The following is a 27,658-nucleotide window of genomic DNA, read 5'->3' on the forward strand; positions in this document are numbered from 1 at the left end:
AGAAGGAGTGAAGAAAAGGAAAGAAAAAGGGAGTCTTCTACAGAACTATTGTGATGCTAGCAATGGAAGAAATGGTCTCATTGATGTGGAGACAGTGGCCATGGGAGGTGCTAAGGGCAAGGAGAGGGAAGAAGAGAAGTGATGTGGGGGAATTTTCAGGACTTGAGTTGTCCTGACTGATATTGCAGGAACAGATACTGGACATTATATATTCTGCCATAACCCATTGAATGGACTAGGGCAGAGTGTAAACTACAATGTAAACTCAAATCCATGTGGTGCAGCAGTGCTCCAAAATGTATTCACCAAACACAATGAATGTGCGGCAATGATGAAAGAGGTGGTTGAAGTGGGAGGAGTGGGGTGGGGTGGGGGGTGGGGTATATGGGACCTCTTATATTTTTTAATGTAACATTTTTTGTGATCTACGTATCTGTTAAAAAAAAGACAATTACATAAAAATTTAAAATAAAAAAAGCAGATTCCTAAAAAAAAAAAAGAAAATCTGATTCTATTAGCATAATATATTAAATTGTGTGGAAAAAGGCAAAAAAAGTTGTGGAGCAAATAAATACACAATGAATAAATTATTGAAATAAAGCCAGCTGGTAATTCAGCAGCGCTGGTTTTCCAGTTCCAGTAAGTTTGATTCCTCACCACCAGCATCACATGAAGTAACACAGTGTCATTCAGAGAAGTAGAAAGGCACTTTGGGCTGTGATGGAGGAAGAAGGAAGCAGCCTTCAGGGGCGGTGACAACTCCTGCTCCCTTAAGGCGTGCTGCTGAGCAGACTGCTACAGCTTACGAGAGAGGAGGCATGCGCTTTCAGCTACTGAGGGGACCAAAGACCTAAAAGAGTCAAAATATGAAAGTGTATCTATATGCAATAATTACTTGGATTATTCATTATGCCTTTGAGCAGACAAATTATCCAGTAAAAAATTTTTTTAAAAACTGTAATCTTTTGGACAGGAGGGTGCAGAGCTGGACTTCCATAAAATTGGAGGAGAGAGGAGGGGAAGGGAGCAGGGCGGACTTGATGGAAACATACCTTTCCCCCGTGAATCTCTCACTGCTCCCAAGAGCAGCTTCCACGCTCAGGACAGGCTGGTTCCTCAGCACAGGGGACCCATCACCTCCTCAGCAGCAGGTCACACACACCTGACCTGCGTCCTGGCTGCCCCTCTTCCTGGCTGGGTGGCTCTGGGCATGTACGCTTAGCCTCGCCAAGCCTCAGTTTCCTAATTTGAAATAGCCGTGTTTCGTTAGAGGTTTAGACGGAAGCTATACAACTCCTACCTAAGACTGTTTGCTTTTAAATATGGCAGCTACAGTGATGATTTCCTCTCATTTGCTTGTGCCCACAGATTTAGCTAACTTGGGCCTAGTCTTTCCTTTCCTTATCCAAAACGTATCCTTTCTCCAAAGCACAAACGCAGATCTGCTTTCTCTATGCCAGGGCCGAGAAAGTGTGTTCTTTCTAAAAAACCGTGATAATTCCTATTTTCAATCGGATTCACGTGACCATTAGGATACAGTTTCTTTTAGTATGTAATTGTTCAAATCCCCAACGAGGTGTAACTTAGTCTCCAAAAGAGAGTGTGTCTATCCATTGACCTAGAAGCTGTTTCTGGAACCCGTGGGCCAAGCCTCCGCCTCCTGCTCAGCCCGGCCTGACTCAGGGCTGGGAGGGAGGGCGGCACCTGTCTGTCAGGCTGGAGGGAGCTGGCCCGGCCTGCGGAACAGCCTGGGGCTGCCTCTGGGCACCGACGTCACCCCGTCTCCCTCTGCCCTTCACAGATGACAGCACCCCTCGGCCCGGCAGCAGCCGGCCCGCAGCCACCCTGGGCAGCCTCCTGGACGACCAGCACTGGCACGCGGTGCTCCTCGAGCGGGCCGGCAAGCAGGTCAACTTCACGGTGGACAGGCACACCCAGCACCTGCGGGCCAAGGGCGAGGCCGACACCCTGGACATCGACTACGAGGTGAGGGCCCTCCCTCCCCGCCCAGGGACCGCTGGTGCAGGTAGGGAGCCACCCACAGAGGAGCAGGTACAGGAGGCGGACACGTGTGTGTCCAGGCCACCTGCAAGTACAGGAGCCTTACCTACCGGGTGGGCGGCTGTGAGCCGAGCCTGGGGCTGGAACGCTTGGCGAATTGCGTGGAGAATCAGCGGGTCTCTTTTTACTGTTCTTTCCTGCTTGCAGTCTCCCTGACTCACTGTCTTATCTCTTAGTTACAGGCAATTATGCTTTTTTTTTTTTTTTAAAGCTTGCTCTATCTGGGGGTAGTGGAAGATAGAGAAATTATAAAGAAGCCAAACCTGAAGGCTAAAAGACCTGCAGCTTGACTAAGCTGTTTCTTCCTTACCTTCCCCTACTCACGAGCTCTTTTGTAGGAGAGCTCAGCGCACTGTGAAATGAACCAACTTTGCAAAACAAGGAAGGTTGCGCAAAAATCGGCACACGGGTGGCCAAAACAGTTCCTCATCATTTTTCCTGGACTAGTTTAATTCTGAAGTCTTTTGAGCACCTGCTCTCTACCAAGCTCCATCCTAGGCAACAGAAATACAGAGAGGCCCAGGCAGTCTGTGAGTTGGAGAAGCTTACAGGAGACCAGCAATCCCAGACCTGGACACGACCCCCTGCACAGCAAGGGGCTGGGAGTGCGGTGGACAGCAGGCGGGCACTGTGGGAGGACAGGAGAGCGGGTCCTGGCCCAACCCAGACAAACAGCGAGGATGAGGCATCTCCAGGATGCCTTGAAGTGGACACAGGCATTGGGAACGGGAGATTACCCTGCCGCAGGGCAAGAAATAATTAATTGCAAATTATGTGCCACATAGCCTTTATGGGCTGAGCAATAAACTTAAGTTTATCATCTCTATCACTAAGTCTAGTTATCTATCTGTCATCCACCTGACTGTAGCTATCTTTATCATCTATCTGTCTATCACTTGTCTATCATGATCTATCATCTGTCTATCGAATATCTATTATTGATCATCTTTCTCCAATCTATTTTCAATCATTTATCTACTTATCTATCATCTATTACATATTTACTTGTCTATCATGACCTATCTATCTAACAGCTCTCATCTCTCATCTATTTTCTATATTTACGTATCGTATCTCTCCATCTATCATCTCCCTCTCTCTCCTCCCCTTACTCCCCGTCCCTGGGGATGGGGCATACGACTAGACAATGTCAGGTGATGGAGACTAATGCAGGGCGTGTCAAAAACCTTAGCCTATTGGGGATGGCCTGTACGTAAAGGGTTTCTGCAGGATGCTGGTTACCCAATTGGTTGTAGACTAGTAATTCTCAAAGTGTGGTTCAGGTGCCAGGAAACATTTTTAAAATGCAAATACTCAGACCCCAGCTATACCTACTAAATCAGAAATTCTTAGAGTGTGGCCCAGCAATCTGTTTTTACAAGGTTTCCAGGTGATGCTGATGTATACTAATGTGTGAGAAACTCTGCTTGGAACAATCATTTTGAAGGTTACGTGTAGCTTGGACTTGTGGAAAGAGCAGAAAGGTAGAGGTGCTGGGCAGATGGGAGAAATCCCTATGAGGAGACAATTTCAGTAAGCAGAGGGATCAGAAATAAGTCTGTCTAGGTGGAAACAAATACGTGAAAAATTGAGAGCTGGCCTGCTGTTTTAAATTACAACCCAATCTGTAAGAACGATCTCTCCTTTTGACCTGAACCCAAATTTAACAGGCTGTGGATAAGATGTACCATTTCACTGACTTCAGAAAGATTTGTTACTCTCAGACTCAAGACACCCAGGAGATCTCTATTGATTACAAGTAGTCTATGAATTTCAATCTTTCTGCTTTACTAACTTGTTTAATTGATGGGGGGAAAAAGTGTGTGTACACTATTGGAATCACCTTGAGCAAAGAGATATCTTCTGTGAATTTTAGAACACCACCGCCAACAACAACAAAAAGCACACTAATTTATCTCATCCAGTCCTTTCCCTCTAATGGGCTATGAGATGAATTTTAAAAATTCACTCAGTTGCCAGATTTGACACATTTGAGCCCATTTCCCTTAACTATTTTCTCCATCTTGGTGGGGCAAATTTCCTACTAGCTGCCTCATCATAAGGACATCACTTGATCAGCATCCCAAAGGAAGTCTAAGACAGGAGGCATGCCGTTCTCTGCTCCTCTTCCAAAGTAGGAGGGCCCCCGTTCATCAACTGAGTGACGCCATGGGTTTCGTTTCCTAAATGTGACATTCGCCATCTATTCCTCTGCAGTGATCCCAGCCTAGGAGGAGACCCCCACGGAGGCTCGTAGAGGCTCCTGTCAAAAAAGAAACAGAAAGAACGTTCAACCTTTACATTTCACTGGAATGCCATCCCAGTTCACACATTCCCCGTGTGACTTTCTCCAAAGGCTCCTGGGAGAGACCACAGCAGTTCACTGTCACCCCCAGCCTGAGAGAGGAAGGTTTTAGACAAGAGATATGTTTAGGACCTGTCTGAGATCCTATTTCAGTGAGAGACACATAATCTGAGAAGTCTTTTCTTATCTAGAGAGCTCAGTGATCCAGTTTTACTTAACACCAACAATGTTAAAAACATAGACTTAAAATAGGTGATTTACATAATATCATTCCACAGATACTGAAAATGCACTTGATAAAAGGCAAAATATATTTTAATAAGAATTCTTATTTTAAAAATCCAAATTAAACTTCCCAAGCATTTAAAAATAACTATGTATATATAGATCTTCAAAAGTACATTTTATGGAAGTTTGGAAGAAAGTATGAGATAATTTTCTAATCTAAAAATGTGGGATGGCCATCTACATATGACATAAATTCTGGAAATGAGAAAACAAAATATATTAAAGTTGTTCTTTATATAAAATTGCTGAAAATGCCACATGAACTCAACCCAAACAAACACAAAAACCAACCACCACACACACACAAAAGGAAAAATTATAATGACATCACCCCTCCCCACAGTAACCTGGAAAAAGTACTTGCAAAATATACCATGGTATTGTTAATGAATTGTTCTTATAAATATTTTTAAATGACCCTATGGGGTAAAGGGCATGAACAAATGCAAAACACAAAGGACTTTCAAATATATGTATAAAAAAATTTCAAGCTCACTCATAAAATACAGGAATGCAAATTCTTGCTACAATGGTATTTTTAACTTAGATTGCAAAGAAATCTTCATAATAAATTACATTGACATGTGTATCAGTAAACCAGAATATTTCAGACATTGTTGGGGGCATTGTAATTACTGCAATATCAAAGACAGGGCAATGTCATTCAAAATTAAAGACACATACTCTTCAATCCAACAATTCTGTTTCCAGCAATATATTCTACCAGTATAAGCAAATGTGGGCAACGGGCTATATGTTAGGCACTTCCATTTTTGGAATAATGAAATATTAGGCATTTTCCAAAGTGCATCAGCAGGGGACTGTGTAAAAAGATGGCAACCTTGAAGGGTGTGGAACTGCCCCAGTGCCCCAGTGCCTTTGCACATACCCACACAGGGTTACGCTGGCAAAGGCTTGACCCCCAGTTCTTGTGAGTCTTAGTGGGATGCCTTATGAGCCTGCTGGAACATGGAAGTTTGGGGTCCTGCGAGGAGCTCCTCCAATGCTTTCTCCCCTCGCCTCCTTATTATCCTGCGAGACTGTCATGAGACAGTTTCTCACAACTGCCCAGCTACTGGTGAGATATGGGACTTTTTGCTCCCCCTTCCTACAGGTACAGGCAGGTGTACAGCTGTCAGACATACACCTGTCTAGCTGCAGTTGAGGACGGGCTCTTCAGCAGTAGGTCTTCCACAGCTGATGTCGTCGGGCCATCCGGTCCCTTTCATTTAGGTGTCATCCTTTTTGATGTATGAGACACAGATCATGGGGACCTGGTATATGTGACTAATCTTTTTGCTCTCTATGCAAGTAACAAAATGCCTCAATCTAAAAGTGACCTAACTTTACCAGATCAATCCACCAGGCTTGGGGTTGTATTATCTCATGTAGGTGATGGGCAGCCCCATTATGCACCCATTAAAAAGGAAGAGGCAATTCTGTATGTTCTGAAATTGAGCTACAGCCAACATCAACTGTTAAGTGAAAAGGAAAATCGATGTACAGTACAGTGTGAATAGAATCTGTGTTTGAAACAGAAAATAATATAAAGACTTGAAATCATGTATACCCATAGAACTCTCTGGAAGGATACACAAGAGATGAATAAGAAAGTTACTCAGGGAGTGGTATCCAATGGGAAGGAAGCCTTACTTTTTACTTAATATCCCCTTTAAATTTTTGAGTTGTACCGGATTTTTAAAAAAATGGAAACTGAGAGAAAAGAACAAAGACTACTTAAGTGTTATTTCTCTTTCTTTTAAAATTGTGTCCCCTTATTTGTTTTATTAATTTTTTAAACACATATATCACCTCATAATATATTAATTTATTTCCTAAATTACTTTTTCTTGCATAGCCGTAGAAATGATGAGCCATAGAAGTTAAGCTCGTCACAAGTGTAGAGATTACTTTTTTCACTTTTGTTTATTTAGATAGACTTATGCCTGGCACATAAGACACCATAAATATTTGCTGAATGCTTGAGTTTTCTTTTTGTACATTATGGAAGATAAATTCACTTCTTAGCAGTTTTCCTGTAAGAATTTCCTGACAGATGCCCCTACTTGAGGCTACCACTTGTGGCCACCATTCCTTTTGCTTGAGATTTTCTAATGGACACTCCTCTTAGAACTCAGGCAAGATTAAAGGACTGGTCAGACATAAAGAAACTATTCTGTGATCAAAATAACTACAGATCAGTGGGAAAACTGTTTTCCAGATCACGCGGTAGTGTAATTGTTATCGATCCTTTTTCCTTTGCAAACTCAGTTGCCAGGCTGAAGCAGAAGGCAGACGTGGAGGAAAATAAACTGAAGATAATAAAGAAAAGTAAAGGAAAACAGGTGCAAAGGGAAAGCACGGAGGAAAAAAATGGGAGAAAATGCAAAGGGCATCTAGATATGTGACATTTTGTGGTTTTATTTATCCCCCAAAACAGCCCTGTGAAGCAGCCGTTATTAAGTCTTGAATCACAATCATAAAAATCAAGACTCAGACGGTTTGAGGAATTTCCCCAAGTTTACAACCACTAAGTATCAAAAACAGGATGTGAGCCCAGGACCACGTAGCCATTCAACTGGGCTCCAGGTGGAAAATTCTCATCTCAACCACAACAAGCATCAGCTCTGGGGGTTGTTGCCATGCTTCACACAGTTAAAAGACTTAGAAGCACATGACTGGGTGCCATTTTTCCTTTCAGTTTTGAATTTAAGAGTGCCATGATTTTTGGACTTGCTAATTTGGTGTTTGCTTCAGTTTTATAAAGACTTCTCTTTATATGTCTTTGAAAACTAAACTAAATGTGCTGAATATGATGGAGGAAATCTTTCAATATAAATATTATACAAAAAAGTATCTTTTCTAACACGACCTAAGGGAATAAATGATAGCAACCTTAATCATTTTATTTTAGCTGTTAATAGGGGAATGGCAATAGTTTTTGTTTTTTGTTTTCTGGAGCCCTATGGCTTTTTAATTTTAACTAGAATGATTTTCTTTTTGTATATCAATGTTACAAGCCTACTCTGTTAACACAAGACATTAACTACAATAAAAAATAAATCTGCTTTGATCAGTGGTTACACTCCCCGCTTATGTTTGTTCCTTCCTTAATCATGAGGGATTTGGGACCATGTCCACTCTGACAGGCTGGAAAGGACACAGATATAATGGGGCAGAGGAGTGGAATTGTTTTGCTTTCAGTTCAATAATTAGCCTGTCACTTGCAGTGGACATGGTTAATAGGACGTCTTGAGATGGGCTGATCTGGATTAAATTAATATAATCGTAAGTGAGGTACTATAAAGTGAGTTAGGACCCCCTCGAATATTTGTAGGGCATGAAGTAAGAGTACAAATAGAGACCTTCTTATGGTCAGGATATGTATTTAAATTTTACAAATTGAGCTAGTGAGCAGTTCAGTAAATAGGTTCCACTCCCCGACCTTGACACATCCAACTTCACGACCACGTCCCACACGCTCAAGCTCTGCCATGCTTGGCCGCCCTCCGGGGGGCTGACCAAGGTGGTCTCGGAGCTGTTTAGGCAGGAAACTGTACTGTGTGTGAAGATCCTGGCCTGGAAGTGCGGTTTCCAGGTCCCAGGGGCATTTCCTCAGTCCACACAGGTCTCCCCCTGTCGCTCTAGATGGCCACCAGGTGGCACCATCTAAGGGTCAGGTGCACAGCAGGAGCCCACAGGCCGGGGTGAGGGGCTGGGGGTGTTCAAGTTAGGATCAACCACGAGCCGCTTATGTGAGTACTGAGTACTTGACTAAATTCATTTAGATGAAGCAAAGTGAATATGGACTGGAACGATTCGGCTGGTGTCTGCACCTGAGGAGTCTGTAAAAAGATGCCCATTTGGAAATAGGGTAAGCACCTGACCAGATTTGAGCCAGAAGCAGCAACAACAACGCTGGTAACTACAGCGGCAATGGTCTGAATACAGTCCAGTAAAACACTCTGTAGACGGAGATCAGAGGGTGCCCTTGCAGAAAAAATGGGAGGGACTGCTTTATGCTGATGAGAAAATATTGTTGTTTCTGCCGCCAGAGTAGCACAGGACTTCTCCTTTTCTCCGCCTCAGGGGGAAAGCAGCGGGCTCCCCTGATAGCGCTGGCCAGTTTGCTTGCTTTGCCTGGGGTATGGGGACGAATAGTGCTGGGGTCCCTGGGATGAGAGACTTCCCATTTTAAAACCAGAACTGTCCCAGGCCAACGGGAAAGAGTTGGTCAGTGTAGCCTGGACCGGTTCCCTGAGAAGTTTTCCCGCTGGAACCAAAACACTGGAGCAGCTGGAAGGGAGGCAGCACACGTGTGGGTTAAGAGGATGTTCTGTACTGAGGACTTTGCCTTCCGGTTCCTCTGCCTCTTGGCTGTGAAGCCATAACCTCTGTATGCGGTTGCTTTTGTCAGCTGTAGCATCCCAATCAAAGTTTAGAGAAAAATAGTAGAAGTAAGCTCTCCAAATAGTATCCCATATAGTAAAATAATCAACAAATGCTAGCTATTTTTTGCTATAACAAGCCCTTGTCCATGAAAGGGCTTGAACTGGAGAGTTTCCAAGGGATGCAAAAGGGGCCACTGTTGGTCTTGGGGCAGGAATCTAAAGGGGAAAGAGATGTGGACCTGGAGCATTAGGCTAGAAGCATAAAAAAAAAAAAAAAGGAAAGGAAAGTCAATACCATACAGAAGGAGAAGATAAGAGAAAGGAAAGACCACACACCTTTTATGAGTGAGGAAACTATTGAAATCACTGCTTCCTCTTATTCAGTTACGGCTTTGTCTGAGGCAGTTTCCCCTATTCTCTGACTTACAAAAAAAAAAAAAGGAGAATTCTTATGCAGAAATAAAGTTACATTGGGTGTTTGTGTAAGAAAAGGTTGTAGAAGCAACAAAGAATAAAAGAATAGGTAATATTTGGCAAAAATTTACCAATCACTTCCACTCAATAGGAGACCTCAAAGGAGGGACAAAAGAAGACATCATGTGCTCTAAAAGCACATGAGTCCTAGAGATGAGAGATCAAAGAGGTTACAGACCGAGTCATCAATCAGTCAAACAGTAGAGCAAATATCCAAAAATGGTGACCCTGGGTCAAATTTGGCCTGTTGTCAACTCATTTGGCCTATATGGTATTTTGTTTTTAGCATTTGAATTCAAGCAAATATTTAAAATTAAGAGATTTGAAGAAAAAGGAAGCCACTATTTTTGATGCTGCCACTTGAGAGAAAGGAGAAAGTAGAAAGAAGACACCGGATTTGACTATAGCTGCCAAAAGGCAGAGAAGCACTAGAGGCTGGGAGAGGTCCCAGAGTCTGGAATTTAGCAGAGCACAGGGGCATGGAAAGAGACCCCGAGGGGCTGGGTCCATGGAGCCGCTCAAGGCTGAGGAGATAAGCCCTGCCAAATGCAGGATCACCATCTGGCAAGATGCCGGGATCACCAGTAGCTGATCTTGGTGAGAAAGCATTGCTAATGGTGCCTTGATTTGGACATTTTGTAGTCTCTGAACTGTAAGATTTTACACAAAGTAACATTCCCATTATAAAAGGTAACCCATTGCTGGTACTTTGCCTAAGCAGAATATGCCAAATCTATTTCTTTGACAAATGAAGACACCCTCAAGTTATGTATAATCTATTTCTAGGTTTAAAGGTGAATTCTTTGACCGATTTTCTGAACTCAGTTTAAATTTATTTGCATGTGAAGATTACTTTGAGCACAATTGTTTCATTGTGCTACAAGTATTCTGAGGAAAAAAGTACTTTGGTCTAAGGTGACAATAAAGGTTCATTTATTTTTTTTTTAAATCAAAAACAAACAAACAAACAGATTTCACATGGCAATCTTGATTCCTGGCCTCATTGGAAATGTCAGAAGATTCATCAACTCCCAACTAGCATTTCAAGCCATTGATAGACCACATTCCATAATTCCACATGGCTTGATAAACACCTGGCAAGTACGATTTTTAAAAGCTGAAAAAGATGACAGTGGATGGAATTCTTTTTCATACCCCTTCCTTTACAACATGGGCTATCAGAGCAAAAGTGAGGCAATGACTCACAAATGAGCAGCTTCAAAATATCAGGCATTCCAGATGGGTAGGAAAGGGAATTTTCAGAACAGGAAGCCTCCAAATTTAAATGGGCCCAGAGAAAACGCCAATATGAGAAGAACGAACTCATTGCCAGGGAAGTCACATCAAAGATTGAAAAAAAGAGGCAAAAGGAGAGGATATAAGATCAAAGGAAAAGTGAACAGCCAACACTGGGGCCATGTACATTTAACATCAAAGGAGGCTTTCTCCTGCGATTCATCTAGTTGGAGTGCAGCTGTGACACCAGTGAACTATTTGCTGTTACCAGATGGACTATAGAGTCCACAACTTAAGAAGGTGAGTGAAACTTTGCCATCTGACACCTGGTTTTGTGGACCACTAAAATCGATGAAAGTCACCTCATGCAATTGCTAAGATGAAGTAAACAAGAAAAATAAGAAAAGAGGCTGAATTGACAAAAAGAAGGACAATAAGGCAAAGGAGGTTCTAGAAGAAAATTGCTAGTGTACTTGTGTGATCCCATTCAACAAATATTTTTGGACCTATTATGTTTGAAGCATGCCACTTGGCATTACATACTCAAAAATGAATAAGACATTGTCTGTGCTCTCAAGTTGGTGAAAAACTTATTTTTTAGGGAGATATTCTAAAACATTCATCAAATATGTATTCAGTATCTACTATGCATCACGCACCCTTGTAAGTGCTTAGAATATGCCAACAAACAGGACAAAGATTCCTGCCTTCCCAAAGCATGCATGATAGCCGAAGAGCAAAACTATGAACAATAAGTATATGGGCAATTTACATAGTAAGTAAGAAGATGACAAAAGCTATGGAAATAAATAGAAAAAGAGATCAAGGTAAGGCAATACGTAGTTAGAGCAGAAGTAGTAAAAATTTTAGAGATGTTGGTCAGACTTCTCATCATTCAGTGGTGGCATTTTGAGAAAAGTCTTAAAGGGAAACACTTGGTCGTGTCACGTGCATAGCGAAAGAGAAGTCTTCGCCGGGGCATGTGATTTTCCACATGAAAAAACTATAATGTATATTTCAGGCTTCCATCATCTCTCATCTGAGGTCGAAATGAGCCTTCTAAATTTAATTTCCTGCTGTCAATTTAATCAGTGACATCTTTCCAAAGATTACTTTTATTTCCCTACTAAAAATCTTACAATGACTCCCCATTCTCTCAACCTAGCACTCAAGGGCTTTGTTACATGGCTCTGACCTTTCGCCAATTTTATGTGTGATTTCAACCTCTATGGCTTCCTATTCTGTAGGTTACTAGCATGAATATCATCAAACAAATAGTTTTTTAGTTCCTGGGAAAAACCCACAATTTTGTATATTGCCAACATTACTTTTCTTCATATATTCTTCTGTCATGTCTGTATCCCTAATTGCATGCCTTAAAATTCTGCTTATTAATCAAACTCTAATTCAATGGTTACCTTCTCTAGATATTACCAAAAGTTTCCAGTCAAAACCACTAATAGCCTCCCCTTTGTTTGGATAGCATAGTCTGTCTCTTTGCATTGTGCTGATCATGCTTTGACTCCCATGTATCTGTTTAAGGATGCATTTGTCCCTTGTGACTGTCCCTAAATTTCTAGAGGAAAGAGAATGTAACCATTAAGATGAATTATCCTTAAATTCACCTTGAGTCATGCCTCCTAGAAAGGAGAGGCTCAACAACTACTTGTGAATTAGATTTGTAACAAAAACTTGGAATTAGTCTTTGAAATTATAAAAACAAAGAGACTGTTGTGAAATGTAATACATCTCTTCAGAATGTAGAAATGATGAAGTAGATTGCAAAAGCATTAAAGTCCTTTGAGATGGAAATATCAATAGACAGCCAATTATTCTGAGAGTTGATAACAGAATAAAAATTACAGAGTATTTGGTTAAAATTAAGTGAAAGCCACTGATTGGATAAGATGGATTTTGTTTGGAAAGTCTTTGACAACCCATCTATGGATAGGTTCCTGATTCAATGGAAGCTGGGTTTCCAGCTGTATGTTCCACATGCCAGAGGCCTTTGGGTTACTTCATAGAGACAATGCCCCTGTCATATGATCACTATTCAATATCACCAATATCGGCCCCACAATGAAATACGTCAGCATCAAAACAGAAAGATATAATGAAATCATCAGCATCCCAGACAATCAACACAGTGAACAAAGAGATTTACAGAATAGAACCATATCTGATTTAAAAAGAAAGACAAATTCCAGAAAACTCATGAACTTTTAGAAGTACATGGGCACTTATAAATATAGAAGTGAAATGTGTGGCAATAAAAGGAATACTTGGTACAACACAGCCATTGAAGGAATTGCAAACATAATTTTAAGATGGAAATTTAGGAAATAAAAAGAAAATTCATTTTTAGGATGACAGCTGAATGAGAAGAATGCAGAAGGATGGATGGACCTGAGAAGATATTCCTCTTAATTGAAGAACATATAATAAAGGATTTCACACACAACTGCATAATATTTTTTTTCCTAAACTTGAAAAAGATTTTAATTGAAAATAGACAGTGAACATAGAGCTCTAACAAGGCCTTTGTTTCTCTTTCTCTCTCTAAATACAAATATGAAGATAGAAATGACCAATACTCCTTTTAAAATTTGTACACAACAGATTTATTAATAATTCCAGCTCTCTGAAAATCTGAACACCAGAAGGAAACTTCTATAGAAACTTGGGTGCATGTTTGTCTCTTTATCAATTCAAAAAGCCTTATTCAGTTGAAGTGTCATTGATATAAGAAGGTAACCCTTAGACTTGCAAAACATTTGAAATATTCATATTCATATAGTTTTTAAAAATAATAACTAAAAAACATGTTTTAAAATACCATTTACTGGGAAGTTGCTGTTAGTGAAGACAATATCACTAAAATAGAAAATATTTATCATGATTACTATGGGCCAGGATCCACTCTAAATGCCTCAGATTTAGGAATTCTTTTAATTTTCACATTAGCCCTGTGAGGCTGAATTATAGATTTAAGTACTATTGCTATCCCCATTATGTAGTTGAGGGAAATAAACCACAAAGAAGTTAAGTGCTTTGCGCAAGGTCTCATAGAAAATATGCTGGAGATCTGGGACCTGAACCCAGGCAGAAAGGTTCCTGTGAGGCTGCCTTGAAGCACCTTGCTTTGAAAAAATAAAGACGGATATTGATATAACTCATTACTTTACATGATTTTGCACCTAAATTCCTACGGAATCAAAAATTTTTTAAAAAGGAGCAAAAGTGGAAAGAAGTGGGTAGGTGGATTAATATTAATTGTTTTAAGTAATCAAAATTCAGAAAATATGATTAACTGGGGTGGAAGAAAAAATATCTGCTTCATAGAAAGTAATCCAGCATTTTAATGTGCTAATCTGGATAACCAGTGATTACTTTCCAAATAAACTTTTTTTAAAAGTACACCATGCACAATCTATGAAGCAAAAGCATAAAAGGGGCAACAATTAAAAATAAAAAGCAAAATAGGTTAACTTAATATTGATCACATTTATAATTAGAACAGTAAAGACTTTAAAAAACTGTCTTAATTCCATCAGTTTGCACATAGGCTCCTATCACTTTAATAAACAAAATCTAGCTATATGCTGTTTACAAGAATCACCTACATCAGAAATAAATGAAAAATTAAAAAAAAAGATAGTTGGAGATATGAACAAAGATACACCAATTAAATTTATACAAAAAGTAAACAGTTGTAGAAAAATTTGTATCATTGAGAGTAAAAGTTTCAAAAGATAAAGGCCACTATAACTATCAATGGGTTCCCTACTTAAAAACACTGATAATAAATAGATGTATTTATTAAATGAAATATCAATTGCAGGAGAGGAAAAGGAGAGCATTTGTTTGGAAAAATAAGCAAAGAAATAAATAAATAACGGTAACAAAAATAATCAACCAAATGCAAAAGTCAAAAACTGCCCGTTTCTACTGTTCAAATGTTCTCCTCAACCGGGGCTACCTGGGCTGCAGCTCCAAGGTGTAGACGTCCTGAGCCAAGCAAATGGAAGCAGGCTGTTGTGTTTTTACAATACAAACGCCTTAACTTTAAAAGTGCTTGAATATTGCAGCACATCAATAAGGAAGGTTCAAAAAACATTTTTACAAAATATTTGTAGAATTAGCAAGTTCACTGGTAAAATCTTTCAACCTTTCAGGAATATTCCCCAAATTTTGTAAGCCATTCTTAAATATAGTCAAAAATCTCCCTAAATTTTACTCAGAGATAAATCTGTTCTTAATCCAAATACTTGAAAACAGAAGACACCTATAGATCAAACTCACCATTTCTTAAAATATTTACTTTATGGCAAATGGAATTCAAATATAGTTCAATGAGAGAGAATCTATTAATTCATGATCAATCAATGTAATTCAACCTGTCAGTTGTTAAATGTAAAATACGCTATATTCTGTCACAGGGATTCTTGAAAAGTCAATGGATCAAATTCAATATTCACTTCTAATTTTAAATATATCCATACATATGTGATTTATATGTAAAATGGGAGTAGAAAGAGATCTCCTTAATGTGGTATGGAGTCAGAATAAGTATTATGTGTATTTGGGAGATATATGAGAAATGTTGCTTTTATTTTTATTATAATTCTTTGTAACTGCTCAAGAAGTTTTGGCTATGTCTTAGGGCGTTTGGACCAGGAAAATGAAACAAGGAAAACATGTAAAAAATCGATTTGAAAAAGAGTATTGTGTTTTATATAATACATCATGTAATTATTCCCTTCAAGCATTCAAAGTAATTACCTAAAAATATAGGATTTAATTTGAAAATGAATCACAGAATTTGTATAAAGCAAAATAAGCCAGAACTGGTAGGATAGGTGTATAATTTCATGATGACATGTTCAATGAATGAACACAAGTTATTTACAATGGACATTTTTAAAGCATGAGATTAATAGGAATTAACTTAATGAGGAATATGTGAACTAGGAAAATGAGATGGAACTTAGATAAAGGATCTTTTCAAAAATATTCTGAAATTTAGAAAAATGCACTATGTTCTTGGATAAGAAGAAGAAATACTGCAAAACTATTTACTCTTCTCCAACTAAACATGTTAATGGAAATGGCACATTCTTGGTCAAAACAAATAAAATAATTTTGAAATTAAATTTTAAAATAAAATGGGCATAGAGAGTGAGGTGATGAGATGTTTGTTTTTTGTTTTTTTATTATTATTATTGGAATAATGAAAATGTTCTAAAAGTGATTGAAGTGATGAATGCACAAATATGTGATGATACAAAATACCATTGATTGTACACTTTGGATGGATTTATATTTTATGAATAGGTATCAATACAATTGTTTCATAAAATGGGCAAGAATATCAAATAATTCTCTTAAAACCTAAAGCAGTGATAAATAAGACAGCAGGATTAATAATCATTATTACCTGTTAATGAGATATATTTTATATATATATACATATTTCAATAGGGTAGAATTTGTGGAAAAAAAATAGATATGTAGGAGTAGGCCTTGAAAAATCAGTAGTTACTTGAATAAAGGGAAGATAGTGTAGCTGGGGCATTGTATTCTCCTGAAGCACACCCAAGGATTGATATAGTTTAAATACATGTTGAAGGTAACATTTCCAAGCAGTGGAAAAGAAAAATAAATGGCTTATTCATTAAATGGTGTTGTGATCATCATGACTATAGAAACAATCCTGCTTCTCTAGTATTAAAAAAAAAAAGAATATTCACAGCATGGCAGGTTTTCTTTTTTAAATAATATTTCCATTTTAAGTAGTAATTTGTGTTGATGTATAAATACTGTAAAGTAAAGAAAATTGGCAAAGAAAACTAGCATCTCATATCTTGTTCGAAGCCAACTGTCATTAGCAGTTCTGTGTGTTTCCTTCTACTTTACACTGCGTATGATTTAAAAGGAAGGATATATATGTTTTTACAAAAATTAAAACTGGGTGAAGCAGAGCATTAAATAAATCATTTAGGAATTGATGGTGATGGGAAAAGAAATAAACTTTGTATTGCTGGCATCATACTTGTCACATAATTTTAAGTCTTGCATTTTTCAGTCAGCATTACAAATAATTTCCCTCTTGATCACGAATGCCTGATAAGCCTCATCGTGGACCACTAAGTAAGATTCCATCCATTCCATCGTACTGATTCTTGATTATTTGCTTTACAAAGACGGCATTGGATAATTGGGTTCTTTCCTATTTTTCATCTTTATAAATAATAATTGGGAGGACAACCTTGTGCATGAGACTTTCTTCGTAGAATGGGGCCTTTTTTAACTGGTCCCACTCTTGTCTTTAGTTTGTCCATAGTCTCTCAGATGTTTTGGTAAGAGATGAATATAAAGGCATTGATTTTCTTTTCTTTTGTACATCCTCTGTACATTATTATTTTATTTAGTATTAAAAAGGTTCAGAAAGGAAATGAAACGGTTCTATAAAATAAGCCCATAAAAAGCAAGCAATTATAGTTATTTTTATATGGGCTAATCAGTATGCTTTTAAATGTGTAATCAAGTGGCAGCTATAATTATTTTAGCCACTTGGCTCATGCATACAATTGAATCTACAGAAATGCACTTGTTTACTTTCCTTTCCTGTTCCTTCAGGGCCTATAACTAAGAGAAGACTTTTATTTTTTCCCCCATAAAGCTTAGTTTTGGAGGAATTCCAGTACCTGGCAAGCCCGGGACCTTTATAAAGAAAAACTTCCACGGTTGTATGGAGAACCTTTACTATAATGGAGTGAACATAATTGACCTGGCGAAGAGAAGGAAGCATCAGATCTATACGGTGGTAAGTCAACGCTTCTTTCTCCACCCGATGGTTTCTACCACTCTAGGGTAAGTTTTCCTTTCCTTCTAGCTCTGCATTATTGGTTTACAATATGCTCATACAGTCTCCTCTTTCCCCCCAGGGTAAACCTGGAGAGTGGAAGGAAAGGGAGGTACTGAATCAGTGTGAATGGAGTTAAGGAGGGAGTTACTCTCATGTATATGAGAGGCATCTAGAAAGTTCCATGGCTGTAGATCAGGTAGCGGCTGTGGTTAGGGTATTCAGTCTGCCCTGGGTTAATGTGGATTTCTTTACCATGGCTGGAAAATGCAACAAGAAAACCACACATTCTATTAATTCTACAGTTTGGAATTGACCTAATTTCCCACCTGTGGCTGATATTAAAAACAGGACATTTTGAGCCAGAAAGGATAAACTTCTCATGTATTTTGATATTTCCTTTGTAGCATTTGTCACTCTTTCAAGTTAACCAATTTTCTAATCAATCAATTAATATTTGTCTCCCTAAATAGACCATGAGTTTCAAGCGAGCTGGGACTGTGCTTTCTTTTTCACCCTTGCATTCCTTGGAAACTAGGGCAGCACCTTGTACATAGTAAGCGCCCAGTAAATACTTGTGGAGTAGGTGAATGAATGAATGAGTGAGTTCCTGTGATAATCCCTGGATGTCGGGGAATAAGACACACAGGCATGCACTTTATTCTGGATGTATGATTGAAAATTGATATTGATATGAACATATTCAAGACTTATTCATTAAGACTGTGTACAGACCATTGAGTTTGTTGGTGTATACTTACTTTGTAGTCAAATCTATAAAGCTTTCCAGTATGGCATGAGTGCCCTGGGAAACCTTTTCTTTAATCACTACTGGAAAAAATGCTTTCAAAGCCTTTATAGTAAGAAGTATATAAGTAATATATATATAAGGAGTATATAAGAAGTATTATAGTGAGAAGCATAGTTGACCTGTGTACTGTGGCTTTTCTTTACAATGTATTGCATTACTGAAGCATGGGAGAGCAACTTTCTGCCTTGACTGTCTTCTCAATGCACAGGCTAGTTGCTTGGTATTATAAAAGTATATTCGCATTATTTTTTCTTTTTAATAAAAACGCACTGAGTCTCTTACCAATGGCTGATTCTGAACTGTTTTAAGCAAAGTGTTGACCTGTGCCGAGAAATCTTAGGTCCCTCCACGGAGTCAGTCACAGATGACAGAAATTCCTCAAGCGTCCCTTGCCTGATTCCCTAAATTACTTGCTGTGACTCCTGCAACCTCACTTCATCCATCTTTCCAGGCCCATTTTCTGTTCTCTTCAGTAGACTAGATCTAACATTCCTTCACACATTCTCTCCCTCCTGTCTGAAAGCTCTTCAATTTATTCTTCATCTCTCTCAATCCCGTGGTGAAAATCTAACTAAAATAACTCCATTTTTAAACGAAGGTTTCCCAAACACCTCCAAATCACATCACCATGTTTCCCTAGCACCCCTCCCAGGGTCTAGCACCTGACAAAGTTGGACGATCGGTATCCATGGAAACATCTCCTTCTGAACTCACAGCACTTGCTATCGCTCTTACGTGTTTGTTCTCCCATGATGCCTAGCACACAAAAATCTCTCACATATATAGAATATACATTTACATAACATATTATAGTGTAAAAAATTATGTCAGATACAATATATAACAAAACGTGCTGAAATAATTTTCAAGGCCTTTATCTAAATAATAATCAAGTTGTACAGTTTTCTATCTGGGCAAGCTCTCTCAGAGACTTAAATGCTCTATATCTGTAATACAGTGGTTTCCCCACCTTTTCCTTCTGGGTTCCTTTCCTGTCCTCCTTTCCTTCCTTCCTCTTTCTTTTTCTTAACCTGGCCTCATTTAACTTTAATCAAGATTCCCTGAGATCTGCTTTTTCTAGATTTTGGAATGAATATATCCTGTAGGATTTTCAAGGTAGTCTCTCGTATAACTTCCATCATTGCTCAGAACCACAAAAAATAATACAAACATATTTAAGATATTAATGGCATTGATAAACTTCCTTTTCTTTCTCCTAGATGATGGAGATGATGATGATTCCTTTCCTTTAAATTACACTTGAGTTGAAAGTCCAACTTCCAGCCTTGAGGCAGCACTTCACAAAATAAATACTAATTTGATCTAGTTAGCCTCCTGATAAGGGCTCATTCAGGCTATTTAAGAATGGATGGAAGGGATAGTGAATGTATGTATGTACAGATGTGGAACGACAGGGAAACTTCTAGAATGAAGGGCCAGATCCCTGAGAGTAGAATTAGAGGGAGGTCCTAGATGTAAGCAGTTTTGGCAATCACAGCCCAGAGGGAGCATTTTCCCTTTGGCATGTTTTCCCTTTCGTGCTCTGACCATTCTTTGCTTTTCCCATTACCCTTTCTCTTCTCACTGGCTCTCTCACCCTGTGCTGTTCCTACTCTTACTTTGGACTTTTTCATAATGTCAGGTTGACCGTCACGTTGGCATTGCTCAGACATTGTGGCTTTGCTTTACCCACTCTTTGTTCTTTTGCTCCTGCTACTGCCTGCTACTTGCACATTGCTAGTTGCCATTCCTGAGAGAGAATATGATTGGCACACCTACTCCTCCTTGCAGGTCATGTCACACTTGGCTGGCCTTCCATAAAATTAGCCACCCTTGGGTCAAAATCAGAAGTGCTCCAGAAATGAAATTAGCTGGCTGACTTATAACCTTTAGGGTGATTTAAAGTTTAACTAATTTTCAGTTCTTTGAGTAAAAGAACTTTTTCCTTAGAAACAGAAAAAAACCTTATATCATGTAAATATACATTATAGTCTATTTATTGTACACTCGACTTCTCTTTCCTGAAACTCATTTGGATATAATATTTAAACTCTTGTTAGTTTTCCATAGATCTTTAGCCTCTGTTTTTCTCTCATTCTCATAGTGGGAACAGGGTACTCACTTGTTTTTCCCATATGAATGGATCTAGTTAGTCTGCTCACGTGTACTTTGATAACCTTACAAAGTCATTCCAATTTATGGTTTCTAGCTCTCCTAAAAGTCAGCATCATCATCATCATCATCATCATCATCATCATCATCAATCAGTGCCATCATGGATTTTTATCTTGAGGTCATTCAGAAATGCCAGGTCAGTCAGGTGAGAAAACAGCTGAGCTGATCAAGCTGAGGGCAGGCTGAACCTTTCTTGGCCCTAATTAATCAAAGGCAGTTCATTGTCCTATTTTAAGCTGTGCTGCTTATTTTGGGATGAGAAGCTGTATACCTTAAAGAGATCAAGCAGACAACCGTGGAACACTGGCTTGGTCAAAGCTAACCATAGAATACTTACCATTATCAGTATTCTAGACACACTGATAGAAGCTGCCATTATTTTTATTAAATTAAACATTGTTTTGAGATAATTGTGCATTAATATGCAGTGTTAAGAGCTAATGCAGGGACATCTCATATGTTCTTTACCCAGATTCCCCTAATGGTAACATCTTGAAAAACTAGAATATGATATCACAACCTGAATATTAGTATTGCTACATTCAAATTCCAGAACATTTCCATCAGCACAAAGTTCCCACACATTGCCGTTTTATAGCTTTACCCTTTACTTTCCAACCATCACCCACTTTGTAACCCTTGGCAATAACTAAGACTATAATGTGTATTTACATGATGTAAGGTTTCTTTCTGTTTCTAAGGAAAAAGTTCTTTTACTCAAAGAACTGAAAATTAGTTAAGCTTTAAATCACCCTAAAGGTTATAAATCTAATTTCACTTCTGGAGCACTTCAGATTTTGACCCAAGGGTGGCCAATTTTATGGAAGGCCAGCCAATCTGTTCTCCATGTCTACAATTTTGTCATTTGTAGAATGTTCTACAATGGAGGCATAGTGTGTAAGCCCTTGGATATGACTTTTTTCATTAAGCATAATTATCTGGAGATTCATCTAAGTTCTTGCATTCATTTTTATTTTTGAGGAGTATTCTGTGATATGGATACTTGTTTATTCATATACTAAGGCTATCTGAGTTGATTCCAGTTTTTTCCAATTTTATTGATCTGCTCGAAGAACTAGCTTTTTGTTTCACTGATTTTAGCTGTAGTTTTCCTTTTATCACTTTCATTGGTTTCTGTTCTGTACTACTTACTTACTTCTGCTGCTTTCGGTTTATTTTGCTCTTCTTTTCCTATTTTGTGATGGTATTTAGCCTATTGGTTTGAGACATTTCCTCTTTTTATAATATAAACATTTAGCCCTGAATTAACCTTTCTGCATGCACTGCTTTAGCTGTGTCCCATATATTCTGATGTATTGTATTTTCATTGAGTTCTATGTAGTTTATAATATCTTTTTGAAATTTCAAACTTTCACTTTGAGCCATGGATTATTTAGAAATGTTTCCAAGTGTTTGAATATTTTCCTTTTATCTTTCGTTACTGATTTCTAATTTTTGTTGTTGTTGTTGTTGTTGTTTGTTTGTTTCTTTTGTGGTCAGAGAACAAAGTTCATCTGATTTCTAGTATTGAAAATCACTGAAGTTTGTTTTATGGTTCAGAATATCAACCATATTGGTGTATGTTCCACTGGCGTAAAGACTGTATTGTGCTATTGTTTGGTAGAGTGTTCTACAAATGTTGGTTACTTCCTATTGATTGATGGTCCTGTTCAGTTATTCTGTATCCTTGCTGATTTGATTTTTCTCTCATTATTCTATCAACTATTGATAGAACAGTTTTGCACTCTCTGTTAATTTGTCTATTCTTTCAGTTTCATCAGTTTTTGCTTTCTATATTTTGAAACTGTGTCATTTTGTGTATACACATTTAGAATTGTTGTGTTTTCTTGGTAGGTTGAATGTTTTATTGACACATAATGTTCCTTTCAGTATCTGATTATTTTTCTTTGCTCTGAACTCTACATTATCTTATGTTAATTTACTCCTGTTTTTGAAGACTGATATTTACATGATATAACTTTTTTGTCCTTTAACTTTTGTTTTGCATAAATCATTATATTTAAAGTCAATTTCTTATATACAGCATATATTTGGCACTTGTTTTGTAATCCACTCTGCCAATATCTGTTTTTAATTGGTGAGTTTAGACCTTTCACATTTGATGGTATGATTAGCATGTTCAGACTTCTGCCTGCAATTTATTAGTCTTTATTGTTTTATGTTTGTTCTCTGTGTTTTTTCCATTGTTCTCTTTTCTTTTTCTTGCCTTCCTGTAGGTTTTTAAAATATTTTTAGTATCTCATTGTGATTAATACAGTGTTTCTAAGTGTATTTTTTTGGAGAACGTTTTAGTGGTTGCTTTAGGCCTCACAGTCTGTATATAAGTTACTTAATACAGTCTACTGGAATCATTATTTTGCCAGTTCAAGTGAAATTTAAAAGGCTTACATAGCTTTACCTTCCCCTGTTTATAATGTAATTGTCTTAAATATCTCCTCTACATGCACTTAAAGCATATCAGTTAGTGTTATACGTTTGTTTCAACTGTGAAACATAATTTAGAAAACTCAAAAAGAGAAGGAACACCTGTATTTATGCATATTTTTGCTTCATGTGTTCATTCTTCTAGATGTTCTAGCTTTCCTTCTTTTTTCATTCTTTCCTGTTTAGATACCCTCTTTTACCTATCTCTTACATTAAGTCTGCTTTTGACAAATTCTCTTTGTAGTCTTCAAATAAGAATGTGTTGATTTCTCTTTCATTCTTGAATTATATTTTTTGCTGTGTATAGGATTCTGATTTAACAATATTTCCTTCAATATTTGAAAAATGTGCCACTTGTTTCTAGCCTCCATGGTTTCTCACATGAAATTCTCTGCCATTCTAATTGCGTTTCTCCTATAAATAAAGTGCCATTCCTCTCTCACTATTTTGGAGACTTTTTTTTTTTTTTTGTCTTTTGTTTTCAGAAGTATGACTATTATATGTTTTGAAGTGAATTTCTTTGAATTAAACCTATTTGGAATTTGCCTTGCTTCTTGAGCCTATATTTTTGCATCTTTTGCCAAATTTGGGAAGTTTTCAGACATTATTTATTGCTTAAAATACTTTTTAGCCCTATCCTCTTCTTCTTCCTTCACTTCTGATACAAACTAATGATACAAATACTTGAGTATTTGTTATAATCCCACAGGTCCTTGAGGTTCATTTAATGTTTTTGTTTGTTTTGTCTATTTTGTCTTTCTTCTTCAGATTGGGAAATTTCTATCTATCCACAAGTTCTCGAACTCTTTCCTCCACCCCTTCCATTTTCCTGTTGTACCCATTAATTTATATATATATATTAAATTTTTATATCAAATATTTTATTATTTGATTCCAAAATTCCATTTTGTTCTTCTTTATATCTTTTCTTTCTTTGCTGAGACTTTCTATTTCTTTGCAGACTTTCTATTTTCTCATTCATCTCAAGCATGTTCCTAATTTCTCCCTGAAGTGTTTTTATGATGAGTGTTCTAAAATATTTGTCAGATTAATTTGAATATCTCTATTATCTTTTTCAGTATTTATCATCTGTTCTTTTTAAGTTGAGATCTTTCTGGTTCATTTTTACGACAAATGATTTTGTATTGAAATCTGGACATTTTTGACAAGCAGTTTTAATGAATCTTATTTAAACCCTTTGTTTCAAAGGTCTTATTCTGATACCACTTGGAGGGGGAAGAGGGAAGTCATGCTGTGGCTGTAAGGGGGCAGTAGAAGTTCACAGTCTCCACTTGTCCTCCATTGACACCTGAGGGGAAGAGCCTCCCTTTCACTTCTTGGCAGGGGGACGGAGTTCCAGCATCCCCGTCAGCCCTCGTTGATATCTCTCATGTTGGAAGGACAGGAAGGGCTCATTGGCGTTCATCCTCCATCGACTCTGCAGAGGGTAGAGTGTGCTGTCATCACTCAGACGTAGTCAAAATCAGGATTCTCCGCGAACCTCCTTACTGCTGAGTGAGGGTGGAAGGTCATACTCCCCACTGATACCAGTGGTGAGGGCAAGGGATCACTATAGTCTGATGGAGAGGCAAGTCCCAATCTCCTGCTGGGCTTTGTCTGACCCTACCAAAGCAGAGACTTGGAATGCTTCACCATAGCCTGTGAAGAAGGGAAGTCTAGGATATCTGTTCTGCCTTTGCTGTCAGGGTTGGAGCTGGGGAAACAGCATTTTCTGGGGTGTTTAGATGAAGTAGAACAGTTATTATTCTGCCTTCTTAGGCTGATCCTTCGGCTGGAGTTAGCAGATATTTTGGGGGCTTTTCTTGTCTGAACATACTGGCATTTCCAGGTTTTGAGGAAAAATGTCAAATTACACTTAGGTGACAGGTTGTCAATGTTTTAAAATATCTGTGCCAAGGTTTGACCCCTTTATCTCAGAAGGTGCTAAGAAGGGTTCTTGACTCTGATTCTAGGAGATCCAGTGACATTATTTGCCCATTAATGTCCTTTTAGAGAAAGGATTAACAGACCACAGACAGGTGAGTGAGCACAGCATACAAACTGCCTGAGGCAGTTTGAATTTGTGAGTCCCCAAAAGTGAAAGATTAGGTTTAATCTAATCCATTCCTTTGCGTGTGAGATCCATTTGACTGGACCGTATCAGTGGGGCATGATTCGGGTTGAGTCCCTTCCCACTTGCTGGGTCTGATATAAATGGACTCACTCAGACAGACAGAGAAAAAAAAAGAAGCCCACATATTTAATCCTGCAATGTGAGAGAGAGGATGGCTTAAGCGCGAAGCCCCCAAGAGCTGGGACCACAAGCAGCTCCAGAGGAGACCAGCCCTACTAAATGCCTTGCAGCTGAACTTGAGAAGAGAGCAGAGCAGCCAAGACGATGTAAGAGGCCAGAAAAATACAAGCCCTATGTCTGGTTGCTCAAAGCTGAACTCCAAAAGATGGTCGATTCTGGAGGGTAAAGCAGAGACCTCTACAGAGATAGGTGGCTATCTTGCTTCACCATGTGGTAACAATGCCAGGATCAACAGTATGTGACTTTGGTGAGAAATTACTGCTTATGGTGCCTTGAGTTGGATTTTTCAGTATTGGAACTGTGAGCTTTTACCCCAAATAAATACCCTTCATAAAATCCAACACTTTCCTGGTACTTTGCATCAGCCACCCTTTGGCAAATTACAACTGCTCCAAATGCTCCCAACAGCACACCCTTCCAAATGTGCTTACCTTGTCTGTCACCCTATTAGCCTAAGCAATGGCTTGCTAAGGACATTTTTCTTGAATCTACGTTGAGACTTGAAGATTGTAAAGCACGCTCATGCCTATCCTTCCCCAATGTTGTCTCCAAGAACTATTCCTTAAGGTCTCAGTTCCTTTGAATTCAGTCTGAGGATACAGTGGTGCATACATTGGGATCACGCACCACAGGAGTTTAGAATAGACTAATGCCATGGACCCTGGTGCATCTGAAAAGCATGGCAGCACCACCTGCCATTGGGCTAAAGGTGTGTGGCATCACCTGCCTTTCTACTAAGGACTTGGATGTACCACTTACAGGTGTCCTAGTAGAGAGGCAGCACCAACTGCTTTCATGCTAAGGGCTGGTGACATCACCTGCACTTGTGCTAAAGGAGTGTCAGCACCAGCTGCCTTTGTGATAAGGCAGGGCAAGTTGAACCACAAGAAGCCAACGGAAATACTGCTCCCTTCCATTGTGCATAAACTGGAGCTTGGAAGAGAGAACACCCGAGTCTTAGTTATACATATCTAAGATCCCTGTGCAACATTCCTAAAGGAAACCTCCATCTATATTATGTGTTAGGAAATGTCTTCCAAAAGGAATCATAATAAATACAGTTGCTGAACGAGCAGAGTAAAAACGGGGAACTAAGAGACAACAAGGAGAGAGACATGACATTTCGAATACCAGCAGCCTACATAATCTACCTTTATTAGAGAATCCCAAACTTTAACTCATATTTTCATGTTTTTAAAACTACTTTAGCACTTACCAAGTTACCTAAAACTTTGCGAGAGTACTTTATTCCTCAGGGTTTAATTGGCAGTGTTGTTCATATGAGGCATAAAGAATCCATTCAGCACTAATATACTTGAAGAAAAAAATCCATGAAAACTGTTTTACTGTGCAAGTAGACAACCTTAATTTTAACCTTCACAATTTAAAGGACGAAATACCTTATTTTTCTTCCAAATTGCTCCCATCGCCTTGCTCAAGGAAGGAATCCTATGACTACACACACACATGCACATTTATAGACCTAGTCTTTTTCCTTTAGAATCCCTATGTGGAAAGGAATGGTTTGCCCTGTTAATTACTGAAGTACAAAAGACTTTATCCCCCCAAAGACACCATATCAGCTACAAAATCTGCTTTGTTTTAAATCAGTAAGTCACTCACCATGGTGCTAGGTAAGTGCTTTCAGAAGGAATGATGCTTTTGTCCTTTTACGGTGTTTACAGACTCTTACATTTATTGAGTCTTGGGAAGTTCAGAGTCTAGCAGGAGATGCAAGGAAACAACAAATCAGGCAGCAAGTGTATGTTAAGACCCATAAATTTCAAAATGCGATTCAAGGCTCAGGAACCACCCTCCTTTGCCTCATCGCACACCACTTTCTCCAGCAGGCTGCATTCAGGCGGCATCCCCCTTGCAACCTGTCATTCTTTTCTGTTGGAACCTGCCGACTCCCAGGAGATTTAACAGCTGTTTCAAGGGGATAATTCAATTTAGTCTTTATAGCTCGATTTGACTACAAGACGATCCTCCACATCCTGAAATGCAGTAAAACTAACAGCTTAAAGTAGACATAAAAAAGTACCTCCCTATTCTTCCTCAAAGTCCGGAGCTTAACTCAGCACCAAGTAATAAACAATCAGAAAGTAAATGGCCCATTGAAGTGTGTGTACAGTATCTGTAATGTGGATTATTACGTGCATAATATAAGAAATATATTGCCCTGTTCCTTTTCTGAAAATGATTAATTTCATACCTTCCACTGTACAAGAAAGGATGTTTTCTGCTGAGCTCTCCTTTCTGAGTGTTATATCGCCTTTCCCAGAGCAAGGAG

General features: G+C 38.5%; 1 protein-coding gene across 1 annotated transcript in view; it reads left to right on the forward strand.

The window, feature by feature from the left end:
- Positions 1 to 27,658, forward strand: part of CNTNAP5 (contactin associated protein family member 5) — an 810,000-nt gene that overhangs the window by 379,487 nt on the left and 402,855 nt on the right. The window contains exons 6-7 of the mRNA XM_058301170.2: positions 1,802 to 1,986; positions 17,438 to 17,581. Of these exons, the coding sequence (XP_058157153.1) occupies positions 1,802 to 1,986; positions 17,438 to 17,581 (329 nt within the window). The remainder of the gene's footprint in view (positions 1 to 1,801; positions 1,987 to 17,437; positions 17,582 to 27,658) is intronic.

Source organism: Dasypus novemcinctus, chromosome 7 (genome assembly GCF_030445035.2).
Source record: "Dasypus novemcinctus isolate mDasNov1 chromosome 7, mDasNov1.1.hap2, whole genome shotgun sequence".
Classification (NCBI taxonomy): domain Eukaryota; kingdom Metazoa; phylum Chordata; class Mammalia; order Cingulata; family Dasypodidae; genus Dasypus; species Dasypus novemcinctus.